This window comes from Balaenoptera musculus, chromosome 4 (assembly GCF_009873245.2).
Source record: "Balaenoptera musculus isolate JJ_BM4_2016_0621 chromosome 4, mBalMus1.pri.v3, whole genome shotgun sequence".
Taxonomy (NCBI): Eukaryota; Metazoa; Chordata; class Mammalia; order Artiodactyla; family Balaenopteridae; genus Balaenoptera; species Balaenoptera musculus.
The window spans coordinates 56,464,881-56,485,500 of record NC_045788.1 but is presented as its reverse complement, the minus strand read 5'-3'; the positions used below and the strand labels follow the sequence as shown (position 1 = coordinate 56,485,500).

The 20,620-nt window shown below is 38.8% G+C and overlaps 1 protein-coding gene across 1 annotated transcript in view; it reads right to left on the bottom strand.

The window, feature by feature from the left end:
* KCNMB2 (potassium calcium-activated channel subfamily M regulatory beta subunit 2) overlaps window positions 1-18,715 on the bottom strand; it is a 30,680-nt gene extending 11,965 nt beyond the window's left edge. Inside the window, exons 1-3 of the mRNA XM_036850900.1 lie at window positions 18,594-18,715; window positions 3,422-3,592; window positions 824-1,019 (exon numbers count right to left, since the gene is read on the bottom strand). Of these exons, the coding sequence (XP_036706795.1) occupies window positions 824-1,019; window positions 3,422-3,592; window positions 18,594-18,649 (423 nt within the window). The 5' untranslated portion in view covers window positions 18,650-18,715. The remainder of the gene's footprint in view (window positions 1-823; window positions 1,020-3,421; window positions 3,593-18,593) is intronic.
* Window positions 18,716-20,620: the final 1,905 nt, after the last annotated feature.

Below are 20,620 nucleotides of genomic sequence, written 5' to 3'. Positions count from 1 at the left end.
CTAAATTGCTACCATAAATCCAAAACACAATGTATTTAACTTAAAATTGATAATGGCAGGTTGGTTCTACTGACACTTTACTAGTCATCCCAGACCTTTTAAATGCAAATTTTATGTGCAGCTTTAATACAATACATATTGAGCATCCACCACATGGACTTGAATATGTTAGTGCTGGAAAATTCAGCCTCTATGAACATAACACATGTGAAGAAATATGCACAGGCACACATACTGTGACCATGGGTAGAAGGTCTCACCTGTGCTCTGCTCAGCACTCTCCATACTCTGTTCTAATCCTCACAGTGAATGACCTTGCAAGATGGTCATTGTTATTAAATTTTTAGAGAAAAGGATACTGAGGCTCAGAGAGCTTAAGTTACATCTCCAAGACCACGGAACGAAGTGACAGTGACCGTGGAAAAGCAAAATATAGTTTTACCCCGTGGTTCCCAGGTATATGACAAATATCTTGTTTTCTTGGCTTGTACAACTCTGACTAAACTGCACATTTGCTTTGAAAGACTAAGTCTATTTGTGTATCAATAAGGATATAATGTTTACCCTTCTAAATGAAAGTAAAGGCTAAATCTTCACTATTCCAAAATGGGGAATGATTTGACCACCACTTGCACAGAAAATAAATGTTTCCCAAGTAAGAGAGTCAAGTAGTGTAGTGAGTTCTGTGACTGGATGAGGAAGGGCCTGCTTCCTAGTGGCATTTTCCTTTGAAGTGCTGGCGCAGGGGAACTTGAGAGAGAGAGATGGAATGGTGCGGAGCTGTGTGGGCGTGAACGAGATGCAGTGTGCGTCCAGCTCCTACCTTCTGATTGATTTTCATTGTCTCTTCCGTGTGGTAGAGAAGGAGCTTCTCTCCAGAAGAAGTCAGGTTAACGTACACCTGGAGACAGGGGTACTGAGAGAGTTTCCAGCAGTCCGGACCACAGCTGAAGGAGCAGTTAAATGTTTCCGTGATGGATGCATTCAGCAAGGTGCACTGAGCCTCCTCGGTCCACACACTACACAGAGAGGAGGAGAATAAGCACAAATGCCAAGGGCAAAGAAGGTGTAATCAGAGGGGAACACTTGTCAGCTCCTTGACCTGAAGAATCTTCCAGATCTATAATACAACCTATTTGTTAATGTGTATGTTTTTAAATAGAGCAGCTTTAGGCTAACTATAATATAAACACAGACAAACTTTGCCTGGCATCTGAGAACTTTGTCAATGATTTCCATCAGATATAGTATCATCTTTTCCAATGCTTGATTTAAGTTAGATATTTTTCCTTATCAAATTCACTGGTAAGCATAAGGCAGCATCTTTTTACATCACAACCTGTACTCACCCTGCATTTCTGCATTTTAAGCTGCTTCCTGCCATGCCTTGGTCCTCACCTCGCAATGTCTGCCCAGTTTGTAGGCAGAGGAGGGGTAAGGGAGAAGGGGAGGAGAGATGGTGAAAGGGTGGAGGGGCTTGAGGTCCAATGTGACAGATGAAAAGACAGTGATATATTTCTTTAAGGTCTTTCTAATAAGGGAGAAAAGATAACTCCACCTTTTGATTATACCAAGAGCAATCATTTATTGCATCCCCCTTCACCCTACCTGGTGCTTTACATACATTGTCTTCTTTGTTCTCCCAATAACCCTATAGGTTAGGTACTAATTCCTTTTAAAGCTGAGTGAATTGACAGAGAAATCAAATACATGCAAGGACACACAGCTAGTAAGTGATGGAAATTGTAATTCCATCCAATCCTCTATTTCTCTACTGCCTGGGCTCATTCCATGGTGCTGCCCTTCTTCCCCACAAACAGTGGAAAAGAGGCTGTTGTTATATGCAGATTAATGGGTTCTTATCAGTGCCCTGGGACCTCTCAATTAGAAAGATTAAACAAACAAACAAACCAACCCTCCAGCTGCCCATTGGTCAGCTTTTCATTCTAAAACGTTTATAATTTTATGATCAAGGGTAATATTTGTGATTAGGAAGTAACATACCCAGAATCAATGTTTTGCTTCTGGATATAAGCTGATTACCAGAGTGATCAGAAAACAGTTTCTTTGCAGATTAATAGCCCTTCTTTTTGCTGGACATGTGTGGACAGGGCCCCCTTTCCATGTCCAGTTTCATACCAGAGCCAGGATACTTGCACTGACCCCCTCTGGTGTGGCAATTTGTACTTTCCTGGGACATGAGTGGTCAGATTTTGCTTATACAAGGAGGAAAAAAGTCTTAGATGGTTCTAAGCAGATGTGAGGATCTGAAAGCGGTTTTGGAGTCAGTGAACTCTTGAGGCCTGAGGCATCAGAGCTTTCACTGAGAAGGAGCACAGCTGAAGGCATCACAGAAACAGAGCAGAGCAGCCACAAATGGGAAAGTTGATGCCTTAATTTTAGCAGATTACTGTGTTTCAGCTAGATTTTCCTTCTAAAATGAAAGTATTAATTTAGGTTGGGAAATGAATGCCACAAAATGGTTTGATTCTCTTTTGGACTGAAACCTCAATTTTTCATTTGAAAGGGCCTCGTTTCTTTAAGCTGAAGCACTCTGAGACCTTCCCCATTAGTTATAGCAATGCTGGGCTTTCCTGTGCTCAAAGTGTCCAATTTATGGACAACAGTTAGCTAGAGATACTGTGGAGGTTTATCATGTCGCTTACTCAGGGGGAACGCGCTTGACAACTCAGTATTCAATTGCCTCTTTATCTATTCAGTAAACCTAGGGCAAATATTTAAATAAGAAGGGTTCAAAATCTTTAATTTAAAAAGCTAGTGCATAGTAGTGTTTTTCAACCTATTAGAATCACCTGGAGAACTTTAAAAGATACTGGTGAATGGGTCCCACTCCAGACCTACTAAATCTGACCCTGTGGCATGACTGTGGTGGGGCCTGGGTGTCAGTATTCTTAAAAGTTTCTCAGGAAGTTGAAATGTGTGGTTGAGAACCACTAATGTGTGGGGTGATGGAAGAGTGGGGTGTGGTGGAAAGGAATGCAGGTGGAGAATGGACAGAGGTGTGAAGAGGCAAGAATAGGGATGCTGGAATTAACAGGATGTGGTTTTGAATCTTGGCTCTGCCGAGCACTAAAGCTGTATGACACTGGGCAAATTATATCTATCTTGAGCCTCTTGAGTGAGTTTTGCCATTTTTATGAGTGTATTCATACTTATAGAATAGTTGTGGGAATTAAAAAAGTAGTGTATGGCAAGCCCCTGGCACATAGTAAGCAGTTTATACATAGAACTATTTTTATCATTATTGTTAGATAACATTATTGACAAATAGTATGTGCCAGGCACTGCTCAAAGTTCTTTTTAGGAAAGAAGGTAAGGAAGAGGACCTCAAGATTGATAAGCTGTGTGGGAGGAGGGAGAAGGGAGACGAAAGACAGTCCCAAGCACCCAATGGCTTTACCTCTGCATGTATGAGCGCAGGAGTGTGATTCCCAGCAGAAAGTACATCATGATGGAGCACACCATCATGGCCAGTCCCAGGAGAATGGCCCGGTCCTCTCCTGCTTTCAGTGCTGTGACAGTTTTCCTTTTGTCCAGGAGGTCATGGTCCCTGATTTTTTGGTAAATGTTTCTGAGGTTGAACATAATACAGTTTTACTTGAAGTCCACGGTTAATCAACACACCCCTAAAGAGTAAGTCGCTGCTCAGGCCTTCCTAAGGCAGAGAGGCCGAGAGGGGTCCTCCAAACCCGCCTGAGTGCAATTGGATCCCAGCATGTGACTATTGCCTTCCAACACACACGTGCACACGCACGCACACACCCCAACCCTGAGCAGAGACAAGTCTCCCTTCTTTCCTTGGGGCCCATATCTAGCTGTCAATACTTTTGCCTTTTCTCTAAGTCTGAAGAAAGAAAGCAATCCCCTCAGCCCTTAAAATAATGCTTTGGGTTTGTTTTCCTTTGCCAACCCCCAGCTGATCATCATTGATCTTTCTGTACTCTCTGAATACCTAATGGAGCATTAATTCAAATAAATGGCAACATATATCAGGAATCTATCAACTTAATATCTTATTTCCCCTCGGTAGTGATAGAATTTATCCTGGTTAACATTTTTCTCAGGCTTAGGGTTGTTTAGGGCTCTGTTGACTTGAGATTTATAAGAAATGTAGAGGTGTCCAGTGGTGACCCAGACTTCTTTTCCTGTACTGTAAACATTTGAGTGAGTTTACAAAAATGTCAGTCAAATCAAGGCCAGACTCCATAAGTTTGGATAGTTTTATTAGTATTTTAAAAAATTTTTGAGCAGCAACCTACGGTAAGAAAAAAACAGATTGGAGTCAAACTGTCTCCTAGTTCAAAACCTGATTTCATGGCTTACCAGCTGTGTGATCTCTACAACTTCCTCAGCCTTTCTAATTCTCAGTTCCTTGCAAAGTGGAAATAATGTGTAACTACATTGTTACGGTTAAATGAGATGACATAAGTAGATTATCCAGGAGAATGACTGACATGAAGTATTTAATAAATGTTCCCATTTTAAAATGGTGTGGGGAATGCACCTATGGTCAGCTAATCTATGACAAAGGAAGCAAGGATATACAATGGAGAAAAGACAGTCTCTTCAATAAGTGGTGCTGGGAAAACTGGACAGCTACATGTAAAAGAATGAAATTAGATCACTCCCTAACACCGTACACAAAAATAAACTCAAAATGGATTAGAGACCTAAATGTAAGACCGGACACTATAAAACTCTTAGAGGAAAACATAGGAAGAACACTCTTTGACATAAATCACAGCAAGATCTTTTTTGATCCACCTCCTAGAGTAATGGAAATAAAAACAAAAATAAACAAATGAGACCTAGTGAAACTTCAAAGCTTTTGCACAGCAAAGGAAACCATAAACAAGATGAAAAGACAACCCTCAGAATGGGAGAAAATATTTGCAAACGAATCAATGGACAAAGGATTAATCTCCAAAATATATAAACAGCTCATGCAGCTCAATATTAAAAAAAAGCAACCCAATCCAAAAATGGGCAGAAGACCTAAATAGACATTTCTCCAAAGAAGACATACAGATGGCCAAGAAGCACATGAAAACCTGCTCAACATCACTAATTATTAGAGAAATGCAAATCAAAACTACAATGAGGTATCACCTCACACCAGTTAGAATGGGCATCATCAGAAAATCTACAAACAACAAATGCTGGAGAGGGTGTGGAGAAAAGGGAATCCTCTTACACTGTTGGTGGGAATGTAAATTGATACAGCCACTATGGAGAACAGTATGGAGGTTCCTTAAAAAACTAAAAATAGAATTACCATAGGATCCAGCAATCCCACTACTGGGCATATAACCAGAGAAAACCATAATTCAAAAAGACACATGCACCCCAGTGTTCATTGCAGCACTATTTACAATAGCCAGGTCATGAAAGCAACCTAAATGTCCATCGACAGATGAATGGATAAAGAAGATGTGGTGCATATATACAATGGAATACTACTCAGCCATAAAAAGGAACGAAATTGGGTCATTTGTTGAGACGTGGATGGATCTAGAGACTGTCATACAGAGTGAAGTAAGTCAGAAAGAGAAAAACAAATATCGTATATTAACACATGTATGTGGAACCTAGAAAAATGGTACAGATGAACCGGTTTGCAGGGCAGAAATTGAGACACAGATGTAGAGAACAAACGTAGGGACACCAAGCGGGGAAAGTGGCGGGGTGGTGGTGGTGGTGTGATGAATTGGGCGATTGGGATTGACATGTACACGCTGATGTGTATAAAGTTGATGACTAATAAGAACCTGTTGTATAAAAAAATAAATAAAATAAAATTCAAAAAAATAAAAATAAAAATGGTGTGGGGAGCTACAGCTTTATGACATGGGCATCAGAACATCCCCAAATTGCTGTTCTTCTCCGAAGAATTTCTAAAGGACAGAATGTCAAGGCAGTGAATAGTGTAGAAAGCTTATGAGTGGAGGGTTGGATTTGAAATAAGGTCTGGCAGAGAAGGCAGAAAAGAAGTGAGAAATTGCTGGGGGTGCTGGCTGGTTGGAGAGATATGTGAGAAATATGGGAAGGAAGGCAATGCTCAAGGATTCTGGAAACACAGGCAAGCAAGAAGCCACGGAGAAGGGAGCTTTGGATTGCACGGGTGTGGGAGTGGGGAAGTTGCTGGCTTTTAGGGCTTGGGGACAGAGAGGAGGACACATAGAATGCTGAAAATGGAGAAAGAAGCTCTTATGCTATTTTTATTTTAAGCTTCAGACAAAAAGCCAACATACATGAGACAGACTTCAGATTTTCCTTTTAAATTTTCATCACTAGTCACTCTCGTTGCTTGAAAAAGAACTAGAATCCAGTGTGGAACTTTGCAGAGGAGGAAAGAGGTGCCTGTTATTTGTATAATTGTGTGTATATTCAGGGCTTCTATTCAGCTTCGTGCTCCAGGATGGCCTTACTGGTGTTTATGGCTGGCATACATTCTGGGGCGCTGGATCATTCTGGACTGGTTGTTAGATATTTTGATTCCCTATAGAAGTGTGAGAACATGTATGTACTTAGTATATTTCCAAAAGGTTTTAAGGAAGACTATATGTTAATCTGGTTATTAGAGTATAAAATTAATGGATTAGTTTGTTATCACTATTACTATTATTTAAAAGTTCTCTTCATGAGGTAGTTTATATAAATCTTACTCTTTCCTTGAGGAGTGGGCCCTTTATAGTAGGAGAATCATAGCTAAATAGAGGCCTTTGTTCCTCATCTTTTCATGACCGTGTCCTTCCTGCCTCTTTCCCACCAGCACTCACTCATGGCCACTCATTCTCCTCATGGCCAGAAGCTCTGAGAGCCCATCTTTTTTATTACTCTCCAGCTCCCAAGCCCAGTGCCTCTGGACTAGCTAGCTGGCTGGCCAGCTTGCAGGCTTTTGACTTCCTCAGGCTAACCACCACCCATCCTCTAAGTTTCCCCATTCTTTTGTGAGATTTTCTTTGGAAAATGTAGGATTTATATCAAAGCTCTTAAACTTGATCCTCTATGAACCTGAATGAAAAAAAAAAAAAAATCAGTGCCCATTCAGTTAAAGCCAGACTTCTGAAGCAAGAAGAGACAGGCTGAGTCTGAGTGGCTTCAAAGGCCTGCTGTAAAATAATCATCTTTTGTTACTTTCCTGTTGTTATTTATCAAAATGTATTTAATTCTAATGGCTGCATTGAGATGTGGATTTCCTGCAGGTGGAAGCCGGCAAGGAGGGAGCAATAGTCTCAGGTCCAGAGTAGAAGGCTGTCACACTGCATCACTTACATCAGTCTATACCCATAAAAGAGATGCAGTGTAACCAGTCAGTTATGTTACTAGAACAAGAAGAGTACAAAAATGATTCAAACGGGTAATTTAAAAACAAATCACAATTTGGAAATGGTTAACAAATGTTCTTCACGTGCTCTGGGATGTGTAGAGAAGAGGGAAAATGATTGGTTTCCACGCAGGCTAAACACATCTGGGAAAACAGGATATTACTCAGCAAAATGAAAGTGGATGAGTGAGGTGGGGACATACTCATGAAATTCATCAATAAGTGATAATTGAATTAATGGATAAGTTAAGGAATGAATGAATAATTTGGAGGAATAAAGATTCAGTTAAAGTCTACAAACTTATTTTCAATGCTGGTAACCTCTAGTTATTGTATGTGGCCCCTACCCAACAGGAAGACCAACATGAAAACAAAATATCAATGTAGGGGAGTAAATTCAATGATGGAGCCATTCACAGCATGAGTATAGAAGAGGAGTAATTTTCCCAGCCTGAGGGAGCAGGACAGGGAGCAAGGATTAAGGTTAGGGAAGGCATCCTGGAGGAGAAATGCCTTAAACAGAATCTTCAAGATTGAATCCAAGTTAACCAAATGAGACAGGGAATCAAGGGCATTTCAGACAGAAGGAATCACATGAACAAAGGATGGAGATTTGCAACTACATGCTGACTGTCAGAAACTACACAAATTTTATTATTACTCGGATGAGTGTGGGACAGGGGAAATGGGGCAGATGAGTTTGGAGAGGTAGTAGGTTATAAAGAGTTTTTGTAAGTCATTTAAGGAACTTGGCCTTTATCCCGTAGTTAATGGGAAGGTTGCAGAGGGTGACATGATCAGAACTGAGTTTCAGAATGATCACTCTGGCTTCAGGGTGGAGATTAGATTAACGATGGAACCAGACTTAAATCAGAAAGAAGAATTAGGGGATTGTTACTATAGTGTTGGCAAAGGATGATGAGGGCTGGATCTAGGATCGAGGTAGGATAGATGGAGAGTAAAGGATGTATGGAGAAATATTTAGGAGATAAAACTTCAGGATTTGGTGACTCATAGAATATAGGGGATGATGAGGAAGTGAGAAAAAGGATATAGTTTAGATTTATGCCCAAGAACTTAATTTGGACGACTGGGGAAATAGTAGAAGGTGTTAAAGCAGGGGTCCTTATTTTGCTATTCTTCAAGGTTCCAAAGAGGGTGTTTTTGCTGCCCTGGCTAAGAAGGGAGAGGCTGATTGTTCATTTATAGATTCCCTCCCCCACAAACGTAGTGTCCTGAGCTCAGGTGAGGATTGACTAATCTGATTGGTGAGATAGGCCAGAGATAGGCCTGACAGTCAGAGGCCCTGTCTACGTTTTGGGTGAGACTGAAGATCACTGTTTATGAGTGGCACAATTTTTTTCTCATCCTTTTGGACTTACCTTTGTTCAGGCCTGGTGTGCCTTGGCCTCGCTATCTCTATGTAGTAAGCCCCAGGTGGCGAAGGGAGTGTCCATAGCCTGAGACTAAGTGGATTAGTGAGGTGCCCCTCCCATGCCAAGTTGTCTTCAAAGCCGGGGGAATGAGCATGATGCTATATTTTGGGCCTCAGGCCTAAACATCATCCTTCATACTAGGAAGCCTTGTACTTTGGGGGTTACTCTGCCACTACTAACAGAGTGGACAGTTCATCTCTTTTTGGCTCTTTGTGTCTATTCTCTGTGGAATCTTCTTAAAAGGGGTAGGGGGAGAAATAAGGGAATGAAGGCTGGAATAGTTCATTGAAGTAGAGCTCTCAGGAGGAATAATGACTCTGGGGCATGACTACAAAATAAGTTTCGAATATGGGGGATATTCAACCGTAGGTATAGAGCAGGAATTTGGATTTATAAGTCTGAAGCAGATCTAGCCTTGGTGTATACTGGCGAAGCAGTATGTTTAAGCTCTGTTGGAGCAGCTGTGGCTTCATGGTTCATGGTGAACCATGAATCAATATGGTGGATACAAATCAGCATTTATACATGTTGGCAATAACAAATAGTACATATGTGCAGTCTTTTCTACATATACAGGGAGCATTCTGCCCAAATCCTTTTGAAGAATGTGAGTTATTAATAAAACTACAAGGCAAATTGAAGTATAACAAAATATTTTGTATAAAAAATTTTAATTGTCCTATAAAGCTTTATATTTACCTCAAGCCATAGTCAACACAATACAATTTTATTTCAAACTCCATATTTGGATAGTTTCTTAAAGTTTGATAGTAGTCCTATCGTTCATAAGCAAATTATTTATGAGGCTGTACATATACAAACATGGATATAAAGAGTAAAATGTGCAAGAAAAAAATTTTTCCTTGGGCTTCACTCATTTAAATTCAGATTCCCTTGGTATTTAGCCTGCAGGAAGAAAACTATTCATGTTAAGGCAGGGTAAATGTCATTTATTAATTCATTTGTTTATTCATTTGTCAACATTTTAAAGTCTTCATAAGATGAAACATACTGTGCCAAGTTCTGGGGAGTACAAAGTGAATAAGACATGCATGTCCTGAGGGAGCTGGGTGAGATACCAATCATTACAGTGTATTGTAAGGAGACTTATTGTAATGAGTACAGAAAGGAAGCAAGTCAATATGCTGGGGGCTGATTTGCCAAAGGTTCAGTTACTGAATGGCTAATGCACCATGATTAGCCAATTTGCCAATTTATTGAAGAATCACTTTGCCAGATGAATAATTTGCCCACTTAATCACAGATTTAACAAAGACTTATTTTAAGGAGCATTGTTTTAAGTATAGTAAATTGATATGAATGTATTGTCTTATGACTATTTTAAGATGATATTTTAAAAATACATTCAATTATATTCTTCTTATGAATATGTTCTTTTTAGCAGTATTTTAAGATCTGTTTGTTTTTTTTTTTAAAGCTAAGTAAGTTTCTGAGGGAGGTTTAGTCTCTTTATAAATATATTCTTATGAATATATTCATAGATATATATTTTTTGAATATGTGTATGAATATATTCTTCTAATAGATATAGTAAAAATGTAGCATTTCATATGGGAGCCTTTCCATTTATAATGATTTTTTTCAAGTCCTTTTTTGTTTTAAATTATTTATTTATTTATTTATTTTTGGCTGTGTTGGGTCTTCGTTTCTGTGTGAGGGCTTTCTCCAGTTGCGGCAAGCGGGGGCCACTCTTTATTGCGGTACGCGGGCCTCTCACTGTCGCGGCCTCTCCCGTTGCGGAGCACAGGCTCCAGACGCGCAGGCTCAGTAGTTGTGGCTCACGGGCGTAGTTGCTCCGCTGCATGTGGGATCTTCCCAGACCAGGGCTCGAACCCGTGTCCCCTCCATTAGCAGGCAGATTCTCAACCACTGCGCCACCAGGGAAGCCCTCAAGTTCTTTTTAGAGTTATTTGCTGTTTTGCTAACATTTTAGCATCACTGAGATTCTTGTGCAAATTTCATGACTTTGATAGATTTGGCAACTTTATCAATTAACCAAAATTTGTTTCTTTTAACTGTTCATAAGATTACGGTAATTGATTTTGGGTGGGAATTTTTAACAGCTTTTTGAAGTTTCTGCTAAGTTTTATTTGAACAGTTTTATTTTGTCCTTATAACAAAATGTTGAATTTGTCTTTGCTCTTGTCCTGTTATTGGAACAGGAGGGATCTGGACAACATTGGTGGGGCCCTCTGCTGGGGGAAAGTTGAAGAGCAGAACCAGCACAATGCAGCCTGGCCTGCTGATCCTAGAGAGGGGGAAACCCAGGGGCAGAGAGGAGAGGAAACAAAGAATGGAGAGAGCAGCAGGGCATGGCTGGGTTGGGAAGGGGAGGAAGACCTGAGAACAGGGGACCCTGAAGACAGAGGGTGTCTGGAGCACAGGGAGGGAAAGACAGAGGGGCAGAGAGATAGAGGGACAATGGCTGCAGAGACTGAGAGGCAGAGGAGGAGAGTCTCAAGGCCCCACATCTGGGTCCCCTGCAGTCTTTTTGGTTCCTACTAACCCATAGAACTATGAGGGTTACAAAGATTATACAAAGTGTTTGGTAAGTAACTAAATTTGATAAATTCACCAAAAAGATCAACTGGCAAATGGATTAGTGTTTGGCAATTTGGCTTCAGGCAAATTGGCTATCACTGTATTGGACATTCCTTGAACTGGGCATTCAGTAGATTGGTGATGGATAACTTGACTCAGGACTTGATTTATGAACATGAATGTTTTAATTCATGTTTAATTAAACCAAGGTGGCCATAACAGTTTAAGTGGTGATCGTTAAAGGATTCAGTAATAGACTGAGTTAAATCTCCAATGAGCAAACAGTTGATAAGGGGAATAGGGTAGCTGAGAGTGGTTGGATTCCAGGATCCAGTGAGTGGGGGATGGCAGGTAATGAGCTGGTTAGATAGGCAGGGGTCAGAGATAAAGGGTGCTGTATGTCTTCTGAGGAGCCACTAAAAGAATTTAAGCAAGAAAGTGATATAATTAGCTTTGTACTTTAGAAAGATCACTCACGTTAGTGTGGTTGGCTGTTTGGAATGGTTTGTACCTGGAGGCGAAGAGACTGATGCTGAAACTCTCCCAGCATTTCAGGTGTTAAAGAGGGGTTGAAAAAAAAGCAGTGGTAGAGGAGATGAAAATTTAGATATGGGCATCATTTGTGTCCAGAAGTAACTATGAACACTGTGGGTTTTAATGAGACTCCCTAGGTAGTCAGAGAAACAAAACTCAGCGAGGGTACTAGAACTTGGAAAGGGCAAGAAGACAGATCTGCAAAGGGTCCCAAAGCAGTCAGAGAGGTGAGGGGCATTGGCAGGTGCAGGAAAGAGGAGGGAAGGTGTGAATAAAGAATTATGTATACTTGCCATAACTTGGGGAGGCCCTTCAGAAACCTAACCATAGGAACCATAATACTTAACATACTAAATATTTATATTTATGCCTCTCTGGCCCAGTGAATATTGAGTGGCTCAGGAGTTAGAGCCAGACCGCATTCATCTTTGTAGGTCCAGTCTCTTGCATTTATTAGGCTCACAAAGTATGTTCCTTTATGTGAGCTAGAAATGGCTTCAATATTGAGCCTCCCTACACTGAGGCAGCCGGTAGGGAGGCTCAATGGCCAAGTGAAACCAAGTAAATCAGAGAACCATGGCTAGAACAGACTCCTGGCTTCTCTCTTCCTATCAGTGCCCATTGTACTCTACCACTAATACATTTAGTATTCCTTCTAGGAAAATTTCAAGCTTTTCTGGCACTGAGAGCTCTAGTTTCCAGACTTCAAGGAAAAGTGCCTTCTCTTAGATCCTACAAAGTGAATCTGTGGGGCAATGGATTGCTGAATGCCAGCTGAGTTGAAACAGGCAGAGTTGCTATGTATCTTTGCCCCAGGAGCACTCAACTCATTATCTCATATGGCAGAGCTGAGAGTGGCATGGATTAAAACAGCCACTGTTCTGCCTTCCGCCCACCAAAGTTGTCTATGTTTTTTGAGATGTATGTACATCCTCACCTTCTATTAGTTCTATTAGATAGAACTAAATAATCTTAAATGTTTATATTAGTTAGGAAGAAAGCCTGAAAATTAATGTGCTAGGCATCCAACGTAAGGAGTTATGAAAAGATTAATAGAATATATTAAAAGAAAGTGTAAGGAAGGAAATAGTAAACATGAGTAGAAATAAATGGAATAAAAGATGTACTGTATTAAAGAATCAATGAAATCAAAGATTAGTTTTTTGAAAAGACTAATGAAATAGACTAACCTCTGATGAGACTGATTAAGAAAAACTAGAGAAGACTCAAATAAATATCAGGAATTTAAAAACCATAAGTACAGATACAGTTAGATTAGAAAGATAATAGAAGATATTAGAAACAACTTTATAGCAAGACATTTAAAAACTTTGATATATGATTTACTTAAATATATAGCAAATTCTTACAAATGTATGGCTTATTGAAACTGCTTTGAAATAACTAGAAAATCTAAATAGTTCTAAATTATTAAAAATTGAATCATCAATTTAAAATATCCTCATAATGGAAATACCAGGCTCTGATTATTTATAGGTAAGTTCTACCTAGAGTATACAAATAATTTGGAGGATCATATTCAGGAAAAGACTTGGTGACATAAAGATGCAAATTTACCACAGATTAATTAATAGCTTTCATAAAATTCCAGTAAAAATCACAAGAGCTTTTTTGGGAAGTGGGGTAGGCATGACTGGACAAGCTGATTCTAAAATAGTTATGGGAGTGCAAACATCTAAGGATAGCAAATACAATCCTGATTACAAAAGAACAAGGTGGGCAACTTTTATACCAGACATCATGATGCATTATAATGCTAAAGTTTGTAAGCTCAGGGTTGGTGTTTGTCTGAGGTAGACAAAATTGACCAGTGGGACAGAGTAGAGATCCAGAAACATCCATGTGTATGTGGAAACCTAATATATGATACATGTGTACTTTTAGATCATTGAGGAAAGGACAAACTATCCAACAAAAGGTGCTGGACAGTTGGTTATCTATACAGAAAAAAATAGATGCCTAGTTCACACCACACACAAAAGTAAACTTCAGATGATTAAGGACTTAATTGTGAAAGGCAAACCTACAAAATATTAACTGTACCAGAGCATACCCTTTTGAACTTGGGATAGGAAAGGATTTCAAAATGTTGAAAAATTGCTGAGAACACATTAAAATTAAGACCATGTTTATGAAAAGACATCATAAAGAAAGTGAAAATACAAGTAAACTGGGAGAAGCTGTTTGCACACAATAGACAGAAAGGGTTAATAGAGACTTTTATAAAAGTTTTTAATAGTTTATATAGCATTTTAAATTGTTGCTGCAGGAGGGTTGGTGTATTTGGTCTACTGTACTGTCAGAAAAGGAAGTCTCATTGTTATTTCTCTCCTCCATCTCTTTCCCCTCTCCTGGAACTCTTATCATTCACATGTAACTTTCTGATCCTTCCTCTTAAGATTTCCATCTCTTTGTAATTTTCCTCTGGATTTTGAGATATTTCTTTCACTTTATCTTCCAGTTCTCTCATTTTGTTTTCAACCATTCTCAATGGTTACCTTTCTATCTTCTATTAAATTTTTTAAATGAAAGAAAACAGACTTTTATAAAGAATTCCTACAAGTCAATAAGAAAAAGACAAAAATCCAATTAAAAATGGGCCACATGTTAGAACAGGCACTTTACAGAAAAGGACTAGGGACGTAGACTCAATCTTATTACTAATCTGAAAAATGGGAATTGAAAGCACAATACCCTCTGGACTGATGAAAATTAAAACCCCTAAAACTCTAGAGCAATGGAATCATACCTACAGCTGCTTTGGAAAGCAATGGCATTGCCTGGTGAAGTGGGAGCTGTGCATACTTTTGAATCAACAATTCCCAAGTTAGGTGTAAAACCTAAGAAATGTTTGTACGTATGTACAAGGAGACATGAACAAAAAGTATTATAGCAGCATTGTCAGTACAAAAAGAACTGAAAATAATGCCAATGTCTATGAGAAGCAGACTGGATGAATAAATGGTGGTATATTCATATAATGGCGTACTACACAGCAGACGAAATAAGCTACAGCTAGTCACATCAGCATTGATAAATCATGGGACCATGTTTGGTGAAAACAGCGAGTTGCAGAACAATTCATATGGTATGATTCAATTTATTTAAAGTCTCCAAACATTTAGAAGTAAACAATGTATTGTTTAAGCATTCAGATGTGACAAACTCATGAAGAAAAGCAAGGGAATGATAAACAGGAGGGTGGTTATCTCTGGGTGGGGGCAGGGATAAGGAGGGGGACGCTCTTAGGGAAGCGCCCTCAAGGGCTTCAAAAATTCTGATCGTTTTAGTTTTTAAGCTTAATGAAGGGTACTCAGATGTTTATTATATCATCATTCTCTGTATGTTAACATGTGATAAATGTTCCTTTATACCAATTCAATATTTAATATAAACAATCCAAAGAATATTTGATAAACACTCAGTGGTAATGTCCTTGGCTAATAACCTCTCTCTTTAATTTTTAAATTAGTTATTGCTGCTCTTGTTTTATTTTGCCTCCTGCGATTTAGAGATTAACGTTGGCTCAGCTAACAAAGAAATTTGTTCAGAGAAGAAAAAGTATTCCTTCACATTGCTGGGCACGTGGAATGGAGGATAAGGATAGAAACCAGTGTTTTGCATGTAGCAGATGATCAGAAAAAGGACTGGCTTTGAATTAAAATAATGAAAAAAATGCAAAGTTGACTTCAACTTCCCTCGAGCCATAAAAATTAGGTTTCAGAATTTTCAGTGGACTTTTACTTCTACTTAGTCGCTCTGCCTGTCTATAAGCTTATTTCTTGATGTTGCATCTCTTGAGGAATCCTAGGGAAGCTGACATCCTGACAAGTTTGTCTCTGGTCTCAGAATAAGGCAGTGTGGAGTGGAGCCAAGGGTTTTTGGCTGCCTGGCCTCTGGGATTGCCGGGGGAACACAGTTGGAGAAGCTGAACACACAGAGGCCAGGTTTGTAGAATAAGAAACTGAGGGTGGAACAATTACCAGCAGTTCTGGGCAGTGCTTCCAGACAACCTAGTTAATTTATTTGCAAATAATTAACTTGAGGACCTTAATTATCTAGATTTATTATCAACCATCATTACTTTCCTTATCGCCATGATTACTGCCACCAAGAGTGTTAAGCAGAGCAATAGCTGATATTTAAAGTCAGTTTTAAAATCTGAGCCTTGTTCTACAAGAGTCTGTGAATTAGGCGGTGAAGACAGAGATGTGGTTAAGAAAGAGGTACAGGCAAATGAACCAACATCAAACTAAGGATACTGGCTTAGTGTCAGATTCTATTGCTGTATTCTTTGCCTGTTTTTCCATTTGTCTTTGACTTTGTAGGCCAAAGTCATGCAGATTGATTTCATAAGCTTTGGCATCCCCATCCCATAAATAAAACTTGCTGAAAATGATTTACTTAGAGTCAATATTTTAATTATTTTAAACCCCATAGTTACTGAAATCATGCTTTGAAAATAAAAACATGAAAGTAGTAATTTAAGAGTTTTATAGAGTCTTACTGGTGTAGGATATGAAGCTAATTATTTGTTCCTTTTAATGCCACAAATATTGCCAATGTATCGTATTCACATATTTATTATCTCCTGTGATATACAATTTTCAACTCTGTTTTATCATAGTTTCCCCCTGTGGGCTTGGTTGTTCACTGCTGCTCCAAATATCTCACGTTTGACAAGGGCCTATGTAAGCCATGGGGTGCGGGGGAGAGAGTACAACCTTGGGTTTAAATCTTGATTCAATCAGTGGCTAGTTGTTGCACCCTTGGAAGTTACTTAAACTCTCTAAGCCTCAGCTTTCCCAACTGTAAAATGGGCATAATAATCCTTATCTTACAAATTAGAAGAGAACAGTTTATGAAAACATGCAGTGCAGAGTAATTGCTTCTTAAATGTTAATCCTTTTGTATGTAAAAAATTTATATATATAGAAAAATGTATTTAATTAAATTACTCATTGAGAATAAATAGAAGTTGAAACAAATACATCATGCTTCACCTGCTCTGATGAAACCTTCAAAATCTAAGGAGGACTGGCCATTGACAGTCACACTATTCCTGTAGGGCAACAAAATCTCTGCCTTTCTGCACCATCAATGGTAGTGACCTTTTTTTTTTTTTAAAGAAATGAGGAAATTTCATACAAAATATGGAATTTAAAAATGACACAAAATTTCAGTCTTATAGTAAAGCTCTTGCTGAAAGATGATTCAACTTAGTTGCTTGAAAGCAAATGAAAAGTAACTTGATTAAGCATTGAGAAAAAGCATGTGAAAACCTAGAGATGAACAAAGACAGTAAATTTTCAGTTGATCTGCTTGTGTCATGATGAGTACCAAGACTTTGTTCAAACACTAGTTGCCTTCTGAGCTGTAATTTTACTTAGATATCTATCATTATTTTTTCCATAGTTAAGATAATATAACATATTACAAAGCATTTGGAAAATGCAGGAGTAAGAAGCATACTTTTCCTTCCACGCCTTTTCCTATGTATATATTTTTTTGTGGCTGCAATTATAGTATGTATGCACTTTTCCAACTTGATTTGTCAGTTAATATTATGCCAAAACATTTTTAACTGCTAAGTGATATATTACAGTCCATGATTTATTTAACAGATTTTCTATTGTGAATGTTAAAGTTGCCTCCAAATTTTTGCTGTAACATGTAATTATTGTGAAGAACAATTTTGCCTTCAGAATTTTTAAAGGATTTTATCTGTAGGGAAATACAGATTTTTAAAAGGAAAAATAGAAGTACCAGCTGTAAAATTTACACTCAAGTAAACCTCCCTCAGGTCCTTCTTCTTGTGCCCAACACCATTTATCAATCCTGATTTCTGTCAGATTCTGCAGGCAGGTGAGCCTTGCCTAAGCTGCAATATGTTGGTATAGGCAGTTGTGTTTAAAATTTAGCTTCATCAAACCCAAATAATAGCACCAGGTCAATAAGAAAGAGAGAGATGCAGAAGAAAAAAAGAAAGAGAAACCAAATGTTAAAAATGGCCAGAGAATTTTATGAATGTATTTACTCCCAAGTTGGAGGGCTGGGTTGAGCTGCGTAATTGTCATTTTGTCTTTCATTATCACTGCTTTTGCCTTTTAATTTTTTTTCTTATTCCCCCATTTCTCCCTGACCCCAGGCTATTCTTCCAAGGAGTTTGAGGGCTCCATGGACTTGTCTATCCTTTTTTCAGTCTTTCTTAGTTTTTGCTTTCCTTCCCTTCCATATGTCCACTGCCTTGAAATGCAATTTTCATTGTTTCAGTTCAGCATTTATTGAGCACTTACTGTGTGCCAGGTATGGTGGTAGGAGGTGAAAATTCAGGGGAGAGTAAAACACAAATTCTGTGCTGGTCAAGAGGATAGTGGGAGGTTCTGATTGGATGGATATCTGAAGGCAGAGGTGGAGTTAGCTAAGTGACCAGTGTGTGTATATGTGCATGTGTAAAGGGCATTTCTGACAGGGAACAGCCTTTGTAAAGCTACGTGGTAGGAGTGAGCAAGGAGAATGCAAGGAGGAGGACAGCCAAAGTGTCTAAAACCCTATTCCCTCAATGTAGAGCCCATCCCACATTAACACTTGCAAAATATAAAGCTCAGTTGCCTAATGCTTTCTCTTTGGCATACTCTCTGGGTATTCAGGTTAAATGATTCTGAAAAGCCTCCAGAGTCCCAGTGATTTACCTTTTCTCATCATGTCTGTAAGATGAAGAGGTCCGGCCACTGGTCCATATAAACATCTTAGAGGATGTTGGTCCAGGGGCTCCTTTTCTTATGGTGGAAGTCCTGGAAGAATGGCGAAAAGACCTAGAAGAGGTACACACTGAAGTTAAATCCAGTACTTAAAGTTTGGGGAACTGTGTATCAGTAGCAACCAGTAACTCATGTTAAATAAGACCAGGTTTCTGTTGCTGTAGGGCAGTTGTTCTCAACCCTGGCTGCACATTAAAATCAACTGGGAATCTTTTAAAAATCACTGAAGCCTGGGTCCCTCCCTCAGAAATGTGCATTCAATTTTTTTTAAAGCCTCCTAGTTGTTTCTAATGCACTGCTAGGATTAAGAGCCACTGCCTTAGGGAAACACAGTTTTCTAATTGATGTTATTACCATATTCCCTCTAAGATGTCTCCTCCAAAAATATAATTTGGTACAGTTTATTATTCTGTATTTTTCCAAAATTTTGGTTCAGGTTTGGTTCTATTTTTGTTCTATTTCTCTGTTCCTCTTCAAACTGTTTTCCTTGATGCTGACAGATGTGACATCTTACTGACGAGAGATCATCTTTTAAATGTGTTCAATTGTTGCCAAATCTGTAGGTTCATCCCTTGGCAGTTGAGTCTCGGAGAAAATCATGGCAGCAGCGGCAGCAGTATTCTCTGGCTCCTAATGGCCAGGTTTATAGGATCCAGAGTCAAGATACTAGAGGACTGTTGTATTCTTTCGGTCATGACTTGGCTTGGGGATTAGTTCTGTCATCTTGAAGTTATAAATATGAAATATCATAGAAATCTTAATTACATATAAAAGTTAAAATGATATTTAACAAATAGAACAAAGGAAGGAAGAAAGGTGATTCCTTCATGGATGCATAGTCACTCGTGGCTTTCCTTTTGGTTGAGCACAGTATTAATGGTAAGCATGAGATTGGAAATAATATTAACTACTATATACTGTATTAGATACTACATGCCAGACAGTTTGCATATATTATCTATGTATATATCATGAAATGTATATGCCTATATCTATGTTATGCTCATATTATGAAAACCCTGCAAGGTAGATAATGCTATTATTTTTAGATTAAAAATGATGCTTCTAGGAGATTTAGAAAAGGTGGACCCACGTCTACTTGTCTCCAATCCTCATGCTTTCTGGGGAAAGACACATTACGGTCTAGCCCAGTGATTCTCAATGTGCATACGAATTACCTGGGGATCTTGTGATCATGCAGATTCTGATTCAGTGAGTCCGGGGAGGGGGCCCAAGATTCTGCATTTCTAACAAGCTCTCAGTGATGCTGATCTTGCTGGTCTGCAGGAAACACTAAGCAGCTAGGGCTCAGAGCATGTACTCAGTCAGTAGTTGGTTATTGGCCCCATTTTTTTTTTTTTTAAACTAACTAGCTGTGTGGCCTTGAGAAAGTCACTTATCTTTTCTAGGGCTTAGTTGTTTTTAATCTGTAACATGGAAAGTTTGAAATTGATGACATCTGAAATCCCTCTCAGCTCCAAAATTTTGTGACTCGGTAAATTGAAAAATCAATGGAAGCGTATTTTAAATCACTGTCTACTGACTTTCTGGAAATAGATCTGGAAATAGATCTCCTTCTGTAACCCTTGGGTCAGCATCAGAGATAGAAGGAACAGAGGCCATGGGAGATGGCTGGGGTTTGACAACCAGTATAGATGTAAGAAGTCAGACTTCCACCTTGGTCTCCCAGGATGAATGACCGGAATGAAAAGATACACCTGAATGGATGCCCTAGACATTTTCAGAAAGATTTAGAAGTTGAATCTGCTAGCTCTTTAAATGACTTGGATGTGGGATATTTAAAGTTATTTAGGTTTCCTTTTGAATATCTTTAAAACACATAAAATAGAATAGGAATTAAATTTGTTGTTAAAACTAGTCAGTTTTCAGGAAATAAGAATGATTTTAATGTAAGCTGGATGAACTACCTCATAAGAATGAGGATTGGCTTAAACTTT